Below are 15686 nucleotides of genomic sequence, written 5' to 3'. Positions count from 1 at the left end.
GGGAGAGAAGGCCAGTGCCCCGCCTTCCTCTCTTTCTCACTCTGTGTGTTTGCACCCCACAGAGCCTGAGCACCCGGCGGCTGGCCTCAAGCATGGAGGACGGACCTCATCCACACGCACCCCAAAGGCGTTTCTGAGGAATGGATCCTCGACTTTCGACTGTGAGATCTTTTCCTCCAGGACTCTCCAGAGGCAGGTCCCTGGCAAATGAACTGAAAAAAGAAAGGTCCAACATGAAGGAAAACCAAGCAGCACAGCCGTATCAGCCAGAGCCATTGATTTAAAAAAAAAAAAAAAAATCAAGTCTCACTGTTTCAGTTGAGCAAAAGCCTTTGTGTCCATTCCTCTTCTCCAGAGGCAAGCCTCGGGACATCGCAAGACTTTTAATGGGGGGCGGGGGAGGATTTCCAGATTAGGGGTGAGAGGGAGGGTCTAGGAAGAGCAATGGATGCTGGTGTTTGCAATGTCAAGTACAAACATTTGCAGCATGTTTCAAGTTATCTAATAGAGCTAAATTTGTGCTTTTTTTTCCCTTTTTTTTTTTTTTACATGTTGCCACTTCACTTCAATCTTCAGTAGCTCCTCCTCCCTCATCAAAAGCTCAGACGCAGAGGCTTTCTGGTCTTCTGTCGTGGTCTCACTTTTCTTAATGGCCGCCCTCCCTGACTGGCATTCACCTTTGGTCAACTTGAACTCAACTTCACTTTTCGCTCAAGCAGATGTGAAAACGTACTTAGCGGTCAATTCTAGATACACGAGCACCTTCCCCATCCCAGTTTTGGGAATAAACTGGCTGTGTTTATGGAAGGTGCTTTTGTTTTTTCAAACTCTCTCTCTCTTTTTTTTTTTTCTTTCTAGCAAGTCTTTAGTTTTCCTGGATGCCACTTGGAAATGCCACCCACTGTATCTGTTTTCTGTCCAGTGTAAACCCTTTAGGTGTGACGGTACAGGTTTCATGGCGCTATTATTCTGCCCGCCAGAACACGCTGACCCAGTGTTTCCCAGACTGCAACACGGACGTACCACGGGTGGTCCACAAGATAATTTTTTAAGTCGTTTATAGACACTGAATCACAAGGAACATTTATTTCCCCTTCTCTATTCTTTTTCAGTCCTGATTACAGCAAGGAGAAAGTCTCTGTCCAGTGCTCACACATCCATACCACCTTTCTGATACTTGGGCTCTTTTCCCTTCTTAATAAAGAAGGAGCAGGCCTCTGGTTCAAAATGTTTTGTCTAGACGGAATTTAATAACATGGTTTTGTGTTTGTTGTAGTTCTTTCACTAATTACCTTCCATTTATGGTTTCCACTGAGGGATATGTTATGGTATCATTTCTGTTCAACTAAATTTACTCAAAGAAAATATCAAACGATTAACACAACAGGTGATATGTATATATGGCAAAAATCACTTCCAAGAATTAATATTAGAAACACAGTGATAATGAACTTTCCTAAGCAAGAGAAAAGGCAGCTTGTTCTAAGCGAATGAACATGAAACTTAGAGTTAAAACACCTGAGTTCCAATGCCTTTTTTTTTTTTCTGCCACTAACTATGCCAACTGATTTTAGGCAAATTTCTTAGCCTCTCTGTGCCTCGAATTTCTTCATCTGGAAAATGGAGATAAGAACATCTGCCTACTTACCTCGGTGTTGCTATGAGAATTAATCGCCATAATAAATGTGAACGCCCTTGGAGGGAAACTCTAAGTGCTATAAAATACAAAGCATTGTTCTTAGATTATTATGAATCTCAGGCATTGTTAAAATCCTGGACCCTCGCAAAAAATAAATGTTGATGGACATCAGACTCCATCTGTCATTTCATCCAGTTGTCCGTCATGAGCCAGCACTCGCCCCAGGAGGACACTGAATCAGGGCCACAAATTCTCAGCACACAGAGATCCTTGCGCCATTCCAGTATATCAGATCCTCATTTCTGTTCCTGACATCTTGGCTTCTGTTTGTTTGTATTTGGCTCCCTGATCTTTTACCCAAGTCAAATGCAAAGTGTTGCTACTGAGAGGCAGAATAAAAATGGTTTTAAGTAAGCCTGTTACCGTGGTGTGTACATTGTATTTTCTTGAAGTTGCCGACCTTCTAGACACTCTCATAACCAAACTGGGCTCCTGGATGCCAGCCCCAGCCTGTAGGGAAGACCATAGAGAGGCCAGGGTTGGAGCTAGAGAGACATCAACTCGGAACTAACTTATGGCCTGAAATGCCCTTCTAGGAAGCACTGTAAATACTGGTCCCACTAAAGTCACTAAGTGAGATAGATATCTGGGATCCAGAAGGGGCTGATGTTTGCTGGGCCCCAGGGCCTTGGTGTTCAGCATTATGAAGAACTTCTCCCTAATTTTTTTCCCAGCTTCAACTTCCTGAGTTCATTTTGGTTTCATAGTGGCACGACGGCTGTCAGTCGCTTCAGGCTTCATCCCACCAGCTTAGCGATGCCTGTGGAAAGAAACTGTCCCTTCCCTATTAGCTAGAGGAGGGAAAAAAGGTTCAATTCAAAATAATGTGCAATTGATTCAAAGCTGCAACCAACCCATCAGAATGGACACCAGCCATTCACAAAGAGGTGTGGCCACGCTTCCAACACAAATCGATGCCGTGGTCAGAGGTGTGTGGCGCCCGCTTTAGCCAGGCCTGGGTCACAATTCAGCCAGTGGACCTCAGGGTGAGGTCAGCTCCACCCAAACTTGACGGATTGAGGGTGTGGGAAGGGTGGTGTCCCAAAGGAAACCGGAGTGCTTTTACCAGGAGAGACCGACGCTGAACAGGAAAAGAAAACACCAACCACTGTCTGCATTAAGCATGCAGTATCTTTCTATGCCTGCCACACAGGACAAAAGTAATCTAATAGCTTTTCAAACAATTTCCCCATTCCGTTGTCACTCTTGTCTATTTCCTCCTTCAACCAGAGCACCGTTCAACCGTAGAAACTGGGCTAGGCTTTGGAGGTTCCAAAATGATAAAGAGAGACCTCTGGGAAGGGTTCACAGTCGAGCAGGGGAACAGGCACGTATGCAGTGAGAAGGCAACATGAGAGTGCTAAACCAGAGGCAGGAACAGTGTCATGCAGTCTCTGCATGAGGAAGCATTGGCTGTCCCCAAGGGGGGAAGCCCCGGGGAGAGGTTTCCCTGTCCCACCGCTCTGTGCATGGCTAAGGCTGATGTGACTACAGCTCTTGACATTACCCAGTCTTTGCCCACAAGTTATGGGCAGAAGCAGATGCAGACATAAAATCGCTGGCCTCAGCTCCTGTATCAGCAAATTATCTTTGGCGTACACCAGGACAGCTGCATTCAGCAAAACAGTATTATGCGTGTATCTTGATACGTAACCTTAGATCTGGGCTTCTAAATATAAGAGACAGTTTTGGGCCACTGACTACAACAAAAAAAAATTATTCTAAGACAACGTCCACATTCATTGGTTACTATCAATCCTTAAAAAATATTCATGGATATTGAATATTTGAACCTGGCGAGTTACCCTATAAAAACAGGTCTCTAAACCAAGACACTTTGAATACTGGTTTGGACAAATACAAGGAGAGCTACCATAAGGACGACTGCAAGCATCACCCATCATCCCTAGCGAAGCCGCAGAAAGAAGAAATCCCCTTTCCAACAGAGACTGATTTGTTTATTATTTGTTCCAGTAGAGATTTATTTATCAAGGGTCAGGAGAGGGAAGTACAACGACGCCCTGTGCATTTTGGGGCTCAGGCATTTGAGTTTCATCTGTGTACCTGTTCCAAAGATGAGTGGCCCGGTCAAACCTCTGATGGTCCAGTTACAGCATTCATCCCTTTCCTGTCCAAGTGGACACTTGCCCAGTTCACTCATACACTGGCTCACTGAGGTGCTCTGCCATTTAGATCTCCAGAGCTGTCTGCTCCTGGCACTGTCACCAAGTGTTGATTCCACCAGGTTGACATGCAATCCTCTGTTCAGGGACTTGCTGTGCTTCCGAGGGAGAATGTGGATAGGAGCTTGTGCGAGGCCAAATCCCGCCTCTGTAGAGGTAACAAATGGCCTGACGACCGGCATGAAAGCGGAGCTCACGCACATCCCAACACCCTGTAGGTAAGGTAAATAAATATTTCTTGAGCCAGTACCATAGCCTTCTTACAGATCTCCCTGTGTATCAGTTTCTGATTGATGCTGTAATAAATACTATAAACTTGTGACTTGGAAACAATCCATACTTATTATCTGACAGTTTGGGAGGTCAAAAGTCTGAAACGGGTCTCACTGGGCCAAAATCAAGATGCCGGCAGGGTTGTATTCCTTTCTGGAGGCTCTAAGGGAGAATCTGTTTTCTTGCCTCCCACGTTGCACAGGATGCCCACATTCCTTGGCTCCTGGTTCCTTCCATCTTTAAAGTCAGCAACGGCCACTGGACTCTTTCCCACAGTGCAGCACTCTGGTTCTGACTCTTTTGTCTCCCTCTTCTGCATTTAAGGTCCCTTGTGACTGCACTGGGTCCACTCAGGATAGTCTCCTCATTTTAAAGGCAGTTGATTAATAACCTAATCCCATCTGCGACCTTAATTCCCCATTGCCTTGTAACCTAACATATTCACAGGCTTCAGGGATTAATACGGGACATCTTTGGGGGATCATTATTCTGTCTATCACGCCCTCCTTTCACATTCATCCCCTTACAGGGCACCCTGGGTGATCTCAAAACCTAAACTGAACCACTGCTGAATCCCATCCCACCCACCCACTGGGCTCCCATGCAATGAAAAGCCAAACGTTTAACCATGACTCAAGAAGCCCTGGCTGCCCCAGATCTCAGCACCCGCCACGCCCCTCCCTCACTCTGCCATAGCCACACACTGGCCTTCTTGCTGCTGCCCAAACATGCCCAGATCATTTCTGGCTCAGGGCCTGTGTATGTGCGACTTCCTCTGCCCAGAACACTGTTGCCCAGATTTTCACGTGGCTGGCTCTTCCTCTTCCTCCAGGTCTCAGCTTCTTGGAGAGGGCTGACTGAACCCCCTATCTAAGGCAGCCACACTTCCTGCAGCCCCTCCCTATCATGTCACCCTGTTTTATCTCCTCTGCACCTAGAGAAGGATGTAGCACATGGCAGATGCTGTCTAAATATTTCCTGGATGAGTAAAAGGCTCTTCTGCCCTGTGCCCTTCCTAGCGAATGTCCGCTCTTTTGCTCTGGGTTAATGCCTCTTCTTCAGGGAAGGCTTCTCCCACATGCCAACTCTTCAGGAAAACAAGGGTGTCCCTTTTGTGTGCTCACACAGCCCTGCAGTTTTACCTCCAGGTCTTACCACAATAGTAATTAGATACAGTAATCAATTGTGGAACGGTCGTTCAATATCTGTCTAGCCCAGCAGACGACCCGCCCGGGAGAGCGGGATCCGTGTTCGTCTCTTTCTCCTCTGCTTTCCTGGTGCCTGGCATACAGAAGGTTTTCACTAATTCTTTGTTGGATATAAGAATGAATAAATATATAATGAACCAGGGCGCAAAGCAGGAAGAAATGGAAAAAGAGAACGGAACCAAAGGTTGCTCCATCACCTTGGCCTTGTTTCCATTGTGAGCTGGCAGATTTAAACCTGAGTTTTAAAGGAAGATGCGACTCACCAAGGACTCGGTTCAAAGTCCTGTCCCAAAACATTCTCACTTATTCCTTTATCACTTATCATGACGGTTTAGAAAAAGGAAGTTATGAAAATCCACGTACACCCAAAAGTCCAAGATCGAGACCCAAAGGAAACCCAGCTTGTGAGTGGCCTTTCCCCAAGGCCTCCTCTGAGGCTGGGCTGCCCCCTAGTGGAAGCAACGGAGAAAGGCACTTAGGGTGTCCCGGTGAGGAATGGCACGTTGCTTTGCTTTTTATAACCCTGTGTGTTTGTGTAACCGGATCCAGAAACGACCCAGAGGGAAACTGCACAACTTGGATAAAGAAGCAATAGTTTCCGGAGTAATCACCTTACAATAAAATGGAAACGGAACTAACGCTTTTTAAAGATCATATTGTGCCCCCGCACAGTTCTAATTACTTGGCAAACTGAAACGCTACTATTTATTGTCCACCTTTGATAAACAAGGAAACTGAGGCATGGGAAGGTTAAGTAACTCGCCCACGGGCCCATAACTAGAGAGTGGTAGAACTAGGATTTGAACCTGGGTGGGTTGGCTCGAGGGCCTCAGCTCCCAACCTTGGCAGGACTTGCCAGCAGGCACCAGTTCTAAACACTCAAGTATAGTCTGTTGCTTTTGAACCAGACTTTTGGCTGATTTCCAGGGTAATTTTCAGGCTAGATCACTCTAGGACTTACTTCAGGTCTTAAAATTCTCAAAAGCAATGCAGATACAATTATTCATGTCTGATTTTTAGAAACACCAAAGGCAGATAAGATAGTAAAAGTCCTAGTAACTGTGGAAGACAAAGGCTGGCTCAGTCCAACCTTATTCTTCAGTCTCTATATTCTGCAATTCTAGACTTAGCTCTTTTGCCCCCCAAAAGCTGCTTAATCATTTTTTTAACGTAGGTAACTATAAAAATAATACTATGGCAAATATTATGGCTTGTTAACTGCTAAGTATTGTGCTAAGCCCTCAAAATACACTTTCACTCAATTGTCATTAATAACCCTAGCTAGAAACACTACTATTCATTTTTGCCTTTGAAGAAACTGAGGCACAGAGAAGTTCAATTACTTGTTCAAGGTCACACAACTGCAGTGTTAGTATTTGAGTCCAAGCAATTTGATCCTAAAATCCATGTTCTTAATCATTACACTTGACTAAGTCCCATAAACCATAAACTGACTCTTATAGTTTATTCAAAACTAAGAAAAAAATAACAAGACTACTTTATACACATAATAGAATGAAATGACTTAATTGCCTGTTACCCATTTTCCCTAATTAGCTGTAAGCTTGACATAAATGTGTGTGGGCTGAACTTTTGGGGGCAGATTTGAGTTAATTACAACATATTTTCTGTTTGGAATCTCATCAGATATTTAAGAGGCCCTGAGGTCTCACCTCTATGTCTGAAATTTATTTTCAATAATTTATATCCATGGGAGAGAAAACAACTGCATTCCTATTGTTTAAAAATCCGAGCTAATCGGAGCGTATGATTTAGAATGCTCTTGGTTGCAAGCAACAGAAAATTGAATTGACATAAACAGTAAGAGAAGTTACTGCTTTTCATAATGGGAAATTTCAGACTGAGGACAAACTTCAAGACTGATTTTCTCCAGCAGATCATGAAGTCAGCAGACTATGGCTCTGTTTCTCTTTAATTCTCTCAGTTCTGTTCTCCTTTGTGTATTATTCTTTGTTCTCAAACTGGTTTCCGTCATGCATGGGGGGGGGGCCTCAAGGTAAAAGTTTTCTCATCGATATCCTGGGAGAAGGAAGGCCTCTACCCAAAAATATCAGACAAAAGGCCCACTCTTCATTCTCACTGTTAATACCTACGTCATAGGACCAGGCCTGAATCCAGGCTGGCATATGCCCATCCCCGAAACAACTTCTGTAGCAAGAAGAATGGGGTTATCCAGTCAGGACCTGGAGTTGTTCAGTAAATATTAGCTCTCATTAATTTTATTATTATGAAAATAAGATTTTGTTTTGTACCCAGGCAAAGTATAAGTAGAAAGACCAATAATGAAAAGTTGGTCCACCCTGCTCATAAATCAACACATGCATAGCAAAACAATGAGATTCCATTTTTACTAGTCAGGCTTCCAAAAAAATTTTAGAAATGTAATAATGCTCAGTATTGACAAGGGTGTGATAAACCGTCGTCCCAAACATAGCTGCTGCAATATTTTGGGGGATATGTTTGATAATTTCTAGCAAAATTTTAAAGGTATGTACTCTTAGATCTAGTGATTCTATTGTTAGGAATTATTCCCACTATTTTGCTCACAAAACTACACTAAGAAATGTGGCTTAGTCAGGTTGCTATACAATGGTAGTGTTATTTGTGAAAGTCCAAGCTGAGAAACAAAACTTCCATCAAGAAAGACTGTTGAAGGGGCAGCAAGATGGCTCAGTTGGTTAGAGTGTGAGCTCTGAACAACCGGGTTGCCAGTTCAATTCCCACATGGGCCAGTGAGCTGCACCCTCCACAACTAGATTGAAGGACAACAACTTGGAGCTGATGGGCCCGGGAGAAACACACTGTTCCCCAATATTCCCCAATAAAATTTAGGAAGGAAGGAAGGAAGGAAGGAAGGAAGGAAGGAAGGAAGGAAGGAAGGAAGGAAGGAAGGAAGGAGGTTGAACTCTGGCTTCCAGTGACGGAGTAATTATAATGGACTGAGTCTCCTGCCTGTACAGCTACAAGCTCAGGATCAAATATTTTAAATGCGATGGCCTTGAAAACAACCAACAGCCTGCAAAAACTGGAAAGGAAGTTCTTTCAAATGACCCTTGAAAAAAGGGAATCACCCACTGGCTTCTCTTTGAAGGGTCTGCAAGTCTGCATAGCACACAGAGAATAAAACTCAAGCAGAAAGGAACAGTCTTACTGGGCTGAAAAATCATAGGTTGGGGTTTGGGGCTCCCAGGGTGGCTGGAAATTGAGGGGAGAAATCCCAGAAAAGATAGAGACACCGAGCAGGGGCCCAAAAATGGGAATATAAACCCCCCTCAAATCCTTGGCTGACTCCTAAAGTGCACATGTGCAACCCTGCAGGGGAGGAGAAAAAAGCTGGAAAGTTTAAAGAAGTGAGCAGAGATTTCAGCAGCTGCTCATTGCTAGGGAGGCAGAATTTGGAGTTCAAGTTCCACCAAATGAGAGGAGCTTGGTAGCCCCTGAGGTGAAAAACCAAAATAGACCCAGACAAATGAAGCCTAAAATTATGCTTCCATAGGATAAAGATGAGTCACTAGCAATTAAACTGCCAGGTAAAACAAAACCCAACACTTTTCTGAGTAAGACAACAGAAGCCAGAGTCTCTGCAATACATTATCCACAATGTCCAGTACAACATTTTAAAATCACTAACCATGTAAAGCAGCAGGAAGGCATTATTGTCAAGAGAAAAAGAGCTAATAGAAACAGACCCAAAGATAATGCAGGTGTTAAAATAAGTGGGCAAGTGCTTTAAAATAACTGTGATAAATATGTCAAAGAATCTAGAAGAAAAGATTAATATAGTGAGGGAAGAGATGGAGAATTTCAGGAGACATATGGAAACTAAGAAAAACTGGAAATCTTAGAACTGAGAATTATCAATTCTGAAATTATTTGTATGGAATTAACAGCATATTGCACAGTGCAGAACAAAGGATCAGGAACTTAAAGATAAATCAATAAAAATTATTCAAACTGAAGCAGAGCAAGAAAACGATTTAAAAACAAAATAGAGCTTCAGTGATTTGTAGAGCAATATCAAGCATTTGCCATATATGTAATTGGATTCCTAAATAATAGAAGACAGAAAGACAAAGGGGGGACAGGAGAGGGGGAGAGGGGAGAGAGAGACAGCATTTAAAAAATTCTTAAAGAAATATCGACTGAATTTTTTCCACATTTTATTAAAAATATCAGCCCACATATTTAAGAAGCTCAAAAAACCCTGATCCAGATAATGTCATAGGAAAACACACATGCAAACTGCTGGAAAGCAACGATAAAGAAAAAATATATAAAAAGCAGCCAGAGGGAAAAAAGATACATTACATACATGGAAACAATAGTAAAAATAATTGACTTCTCATCAGAAACAATGGAATACAGAATACAGTGGAATGGCAATTTTAAAATACTGAAAGGAAAAAGAACTGTCAAGCTCCAGTGAAAATATCCTTCAAAAATGAAAGTGAAATAAAGACATTTTCAGCTAAACAAAAACTTAGAGAGTTGTGGTTGCCAGCAGATCTGCAGTACAAGAAATGCTAACGGAAGTCCTTTGGGATGAAGGGAAATGAAACCAAAAGGAAATTAGTATTTATGAAGAAAAATAAAAAGTACTGGAAATGTTAAATGTGTGAATAAATAAAAAGACAATAATCCTCATCAAAATCTCAACAGGACTATTTGCAGAAACTGATAAGCTGAGTCTAAAATTTATATGCAATGGCAAAAGACCCAGAAGAACCGAATCAATTTTGAAAAAGAAGAGCAAAGTTGTAGGACTCATACTGCCTGATTTCAAGACTTACAATAAAGCTACAGTTATCGATAAAGTGTGATATTGGTGATAAGATAGACACAGAGATGAATAGAACAAAAGAGTTGAAAACCAGACCTGCACATCTATGGTCAATCAATTTCTGACAAAAGTGCAAAAGGAATTCAATGGGAGGAAAGCATATAGTGTGTTCAACAGATGATGCTGGGAACAACTGAGCATCCATGTTCCAAAAAATAAACCCCAACCCATACCTCACACCACACATCTAAACTGACTCAAACGGATCATCGATCTCAATGTAAAACCCAAAATGATAAAACTTCTGAAGAAAATATAGGAGGACGTGGAGAAACTGGAACCATTGTGCACTGTGGGTGGGAATATAAATTGGGGCAGCCATGATGAAAACAGTACAGCAGTTCCTCAAAAAAATTAAAAAACAGAATTACCATCTGATCCATCAATTCCCCTCCTGGATATATACCAAAAAGAACTGAAAGCCGAGCTCTGAGATATTTGTACACCCATGTGCATCGCGGCATTATCCACAATAGCCAAAAGGTGGAAGCAGCCCAACAGTCCAACCATGGATGAACGGATAAACAAAATGCGGTATACACACGCAATGGAGAATTATTCACGCTTAAAAAGGAAGGAAATTCTGGCACTGCTCTAACGTGGGTGAGCCTTGATGGCTTTATGCTAAGTGAAATACGCCAGTCACAAAATGACAAATACTGTCATTCCACTCAGATGAGGTACCTAGAACAGTCAAATTCATAGAGACAGAAAGTAGGATAATAGTTGTCAAGAACTTCAGGGAAGGGGTAATGGGGAGGTATCGTGTAATAGGTACAGAGTTTCAGTTTTGTAAGATGAACAATTCTGGAGATGGATGGATGGTGCTGTCGGTTGCACAACTATGTGAATGGACGTGACGCCACTGAACGGCACACCTAAAAATGCTTAAAATGATACATTTTATGTTATGTACATGTATTAATCATGTTTTTTATTTTCTATATTTCATGATGCTTTGACATCTTGGGGCCTCAGTGACCAGGGAGAGACTGCCCCTCCCAAGGTTAATCAACCTCTACCGATAGTAAATGACTTGCCTGGAATATGCAAACCAACCAATCCAGAGCCCATACTCTGAACCACCTCCTCTCTCTGGCTTTTACCCTCCAGGAGGCCTCTGTCCTAATCATCCCAGGGCCAGGTACCAGACAACTAGGGGCCATCCCGTACAGCCCAGAGCCCACCAAAATTAGTCAGACTATCCAATCCCAAACCTGCTCAGCTGCTTGCCTTTCCTCGCCCATTCTTTTGCTCAGAAACCACAATGACGGCTTTTTGCACATGCTGTCCCCTCACTCTGCCTGCAACCAACCTCAGGGTTCTCTCTTGTGGCCCTGAGAGGCCTGGCATAACCCCTCCTCCTGGGAACTGACAGGAATAAACTATCTTTTCAACGGCAGTCGTCTCCTGATCCGTTGGCCTTACCACACGTGAACAAAATCAAAATCCTGGGTATATTTTACAGCAGCATATTTTAGCACAATTTTTAAAACATAAATACTGTTTTGAGAGTATTGAGAAAATAGAGACTAAGTCGCATATGATACATGTATGCTACAGGAGTTTAGCATGGTGGTTAAAAGAGTGGAGACTCAGGAGTCAAGTTCCCTTCATTTAAATGCTGGTCCACCAAATCCTAGCTTTGTAATGTTGAGCAAGTTACTTATCCACGTGCCTTAGTTTCCTCATATATAAAGTGGGGATAATAATAGAATGCACCTCGTAGGGCTTTGTGAGGATTAAATGGGTTAAAACAAGGACAGAGCTTAGGACAGTTCCAAGAATACAGTAAGCACTCTATAAATGTCAACTATTACTGTTACGGAGTCTGCAGCCATTTGAAAAAAAAATGGAGATCTGTATGTGTTGACATTGAAAGATATATTGAGGGGAAAAAGTCCCAACTGTGTCCATTTTTTAAAGGAGAGAGATATAAGCAAATACTTTTTCTGGGAAAAGTTACACAATTGTAACAAACAGGGCCCCCCAAAAGTATATGAGACACTCTCGTATACTTGAGTTTTGAGGGAAAGGAAATAGGGATCTAGAATAAGGTGTAAGGGAGACTTTTGTTTTTTATTCAACACCTCTTATGCTACTTGAAGTTTTTACCATGTTTATTCATACCTGAAAATGCAGACATGTAAGTTCTTGGAAGATCGTGGGAATATTTCTCATTGTTCTTTATTGCCTCCTAGTGGATGATGGGGGCATTGCCTGCCACAATCACTATCACTGCTGTTAACCTTATTCACTATTTAATAAGTGATCCCACCTACTTGATTTAGTATCTTACACCAAGCAATTCATGACCTCCAACTTTCAAATGTCAGTGAGTTTTGTAAAAATTAGAAACATGGATCCATAGTTATAAAAGTCATAGATGTTACAACACAACAACAACAAAACACCATCTAGTTTGACTTCTTTGCTGAGTGACGATTCCAGCTTTATATTTATAATCTGGATCAGCCTGACCCATTGGCTTGCCCCAAATAATTTCACCCTTCACCCAATGTTCTGTCCATAATGCCCACATTTCTGCATTAGTCTGGCTGCCTGCGTTTGAATACTGGTTCCATGACTTCCTAGCTGTGTGACCTTGAACAAGTCACTTCACCTCTCTGAGCTTCAATCTCCTCATCTATAAAATACAAGTGATAATAATAATAGAACTCTCACAGGACTCTTGGGGGATTATGAGTTGATATACCAAACACAATGCCACACCCATAACAGGGATTGATAAACAAATTTCACTGTTAACACCTACAGTCTTCAAATCTCAAATTGTCACTTCCTCCGGGAAACTTTCCCTGAATTCCTGACTAAGTCACATCCCTCTCACTAGGTCACATTTCTCCTTCCTAGTATTTGTCACAGATGACCGTTAGATGATTATACGACTAATGTATCTATCTATCTCTTCCCTACTAGATCATAAACACTACACGCATGGAATGTGGGTCTAGTTTTGCCCATCATTTTATCCCCAGGTCTACCACAGTGCCTGGCAGCCAGTAGTTGCACCACACATAATTACGGATAAAGAAACGAATTAATGAAGTTAGAAAACTGGAGGCCTCTAAAAATTAAATGTTAACTAGAACAAGTGTCATGACCCAGTTAGGTTCTGATGGTTGGGGTGGAAGGGTCGTCTTGCAAGACAGTGTGCATAAAATGAATTGGAAAAAGATAAACTGTACACCTCTACCATCTGTCCTAGGACCAGCCCCGGGTTGGTTTGTTTTACTTAATCGAGGCCAGGGCCACTGCTAGTCCCTATGGTGTATTTGTCCAAATTAGGAAAAGGCACCCGTTCCTCCAGGCAGGTGGAATCTCAGAAACTACTTGCCTCCTTGGGGAGGCATTCCTTTGCAGGGTACAGCTGCACAGCCCCAGTTAATGGGCTATCTCATTGGTTGAAAAAACACAGAAAGCATCCATGGGATATCAGTTATCTTATCCAAGCCAGAGCAGAAGTCTTGAAACTTTCTTCATGTGTGAAAGCATCTGCATAGCTCAGATTAGGGGTGTACAGCTCATGTGTTCTTCCTTATCTCTCAAGTAGTGTGGGAGAGACCCCAAAACTCATCATCTTCATGTCCTGACTATTATGAGCAAGAAAAACAGCTCAAAGAATGCATCCTGGTTATCCGTTGGCCTAGCCTGAGTCCCTTCTGGACTCCCAAAGAACCCATTGCCTACCTGTAGTATTGCCTTTCTGCGAGTCTATTTCCACCTCTACTCTATGGATCCTTCTCAGGCTGGAAACCATGTCTTATTTTGTCTTTTAATAATTGTTTTTAAATTACGAAAGTAGTATATCCTTGAGATAGAAAAGTTTTCAAATAAACTGAAGAGTGAAAGTTCCCTTTCTATCGGCTCCTTTTCCAATCCACGTCTCTTCCCAGAGGGGACCACTATTAACAGCGCGTTGTACGTCTTTCCAGAACTTTCAATTTGCCAACCATAATGAGGCCAATAAAAGTGCTAACGTTTATTGAATGTTTACTAAGTCGGGTGCTATGCTAGGCACTTTTTGTGCATGTTCTCAATTAATTGGCAAAACAAGACTATAAGGTAGGTGATATTTTTATTCCCCATTTCACAAGAGAGGAAACCAAGACGATGGTTACTAAGTGGTAAAGCCAGAATTTGAACGGAGGCAGGCTGACTCTTAACCTCCACTGTTCTGCCACTTGCTTTTAGGATTTGGAATGTCATAGGCACTTCTCCATTATTACCCACGTAATCCTCTTTCCTTTCCCCCTCCCCTTTTTTCAATATTCTGTCTGCTTTATTTTTTTATTTCTTCCTTTTCAAAGCTTACTCAGTATTCCATAAAATGGAGTATTTAATTCATTAAGCCATTCTCCTGCTGACAAACTTTTTAGGATTTAGCAGTTTTTCACTTCCTTAATTCATCAAACCTAAGATTCCAATGATTGTAAGAAGCACCCAGTTTCAGAGAGATTAAAATGTGCATCTCGGAATTAATGTATCATGGCACTAGACACAATGCTGCAAATGAACACACTTGCATATAATTTTCATGTGTTTCTGTAGAAGTTTCCTACAAGTAAAATTGTGCACCAAAATAACGGTGCGTTTTTCATTTTCATAGATGCTGCCGAATTCCCCTCTAGGAGGTCACATCTTAGTCATTTGTGTCTCCCATTTTACTTAGCACAATGTCTTGGCACTTTGTAGGTACAAAATAAATGTTTGTTCAGCGGACAAAATGCATGACCAGGCCCAGCAAACGCAAAGCATTTTGAGATACTCACAGGCGAAAACAAAACAAAACAAACAAAAAAACCCCACACAAGGAAACCATGACAGTGATACGAGTAGAATATTTTAGTACCACATGTTTACACACTTGCTGAAGCACTGGCTACAGTAAATGACAAGCGCTAATAAATAAATGCATTTTATGCAGAATGATGTGTGCAGAGTGATTACAAAATATCTTGCAAAATTACCTCTAAAATGGCTGTGCACTCACTTTTTAAAAAATACACTAATAACTCCAACATTTTACAGCGCCCAAGCGAGACACGGGAAACTTCCAGGAATCTTATGGTCTGTCATTTTACACTCGAGGTGATTCTAAGGCACTCAACGGTGTGAGAACTAACGCATTACAGGGCTTTAACGAAAGGAGTCTCTTAATTAGATTTGCCCTTTAGAACGAGCCCTTTGGCTGTACAGCGTAGAACCTACTGGAAGAGGGCAAAGACATCTAAGATCCCTAAATACCGCAGCATCACTCACCCCTGCGCGGGGAGGGCGGCCCAGACGGTCGGCGCGCTGCTGCGCCCCCTGCCGGCCTTCAGCAGCCTCGTTCTGGGTCGGCTAGCTCTGCCAACTGCGACTGCGCACTCCAAGGCCCAAGGAGGCCGCCTCACGGGGCCTGCGACCGCGCCAATCCTGACCGGAAACGGAAGTAAGGG

General features: G+C 42.5%; 1 protein-coding gene and 1 long non-coding RNA gene across 6 annotated transcripts in view; one reads left to right on the top strand and one right to left on the bottom strand.

Annotated features, from left to right (window-relative positions):
• The window catches only part of TMEM233 (transmembrane protein 233), a 35242-nt gene extending 33181 nt beyond the window's left edge, over positions 1-2061 (top strand). The window contains exon 3 of the mRNA XM_019753967.2: positions 63-2061. Coding sequence (XP_019609526.1) covers positions 63-69 — 7 coding nt within the window. The 3' untranslated portion in view covers positions 70-2061. The remainder of the gene's footprint in view (positions 1-62) is intronic.
• Positions 1-15662, bottom strand: part of LOC141569253 (uncharacterized) — a 295225-nt gene extending 279563 nt beyond the window's left edge. For 3 of the 5 annotated variants that reach the window (XR_012492759.1, XR_012492758.1, XR_012492760.1), the window contains exon 1: positions 15508-15637. This is a non-coding gene — a long non-coding RNA (uncharacterized LOC141569253). Of the gene's footprint in view, positions 1-15507 lie in introns of all 5 variants that reach the window. The other 2 variants (XR_012492761.1, XR_012492757.1) reach the window with 2 other exon arrangements.
• Positions 15663-15686: the final 24 nt, after the last annotated feature.

Source organism: Rhinolophus sinicus, linkage group LG16, assembly GCF_036562045.2.
Source record: "Rhinolophus sinicus isolate RSC01 linkage group LG16, ASM3656204v1, whole genome shotgun sequence".
NCBI lineage: Eukaryota > Metazoa > Chordata > Mammalia > Chiroptera > Rhinolophidae > Rhinolophus > Rhinolophus sinicus.
The sequence above is the reverse complement of the archived record's forward strand: the minus strand, read 5'-3'. Positions and strand labels throughout refer to the sequence as shown.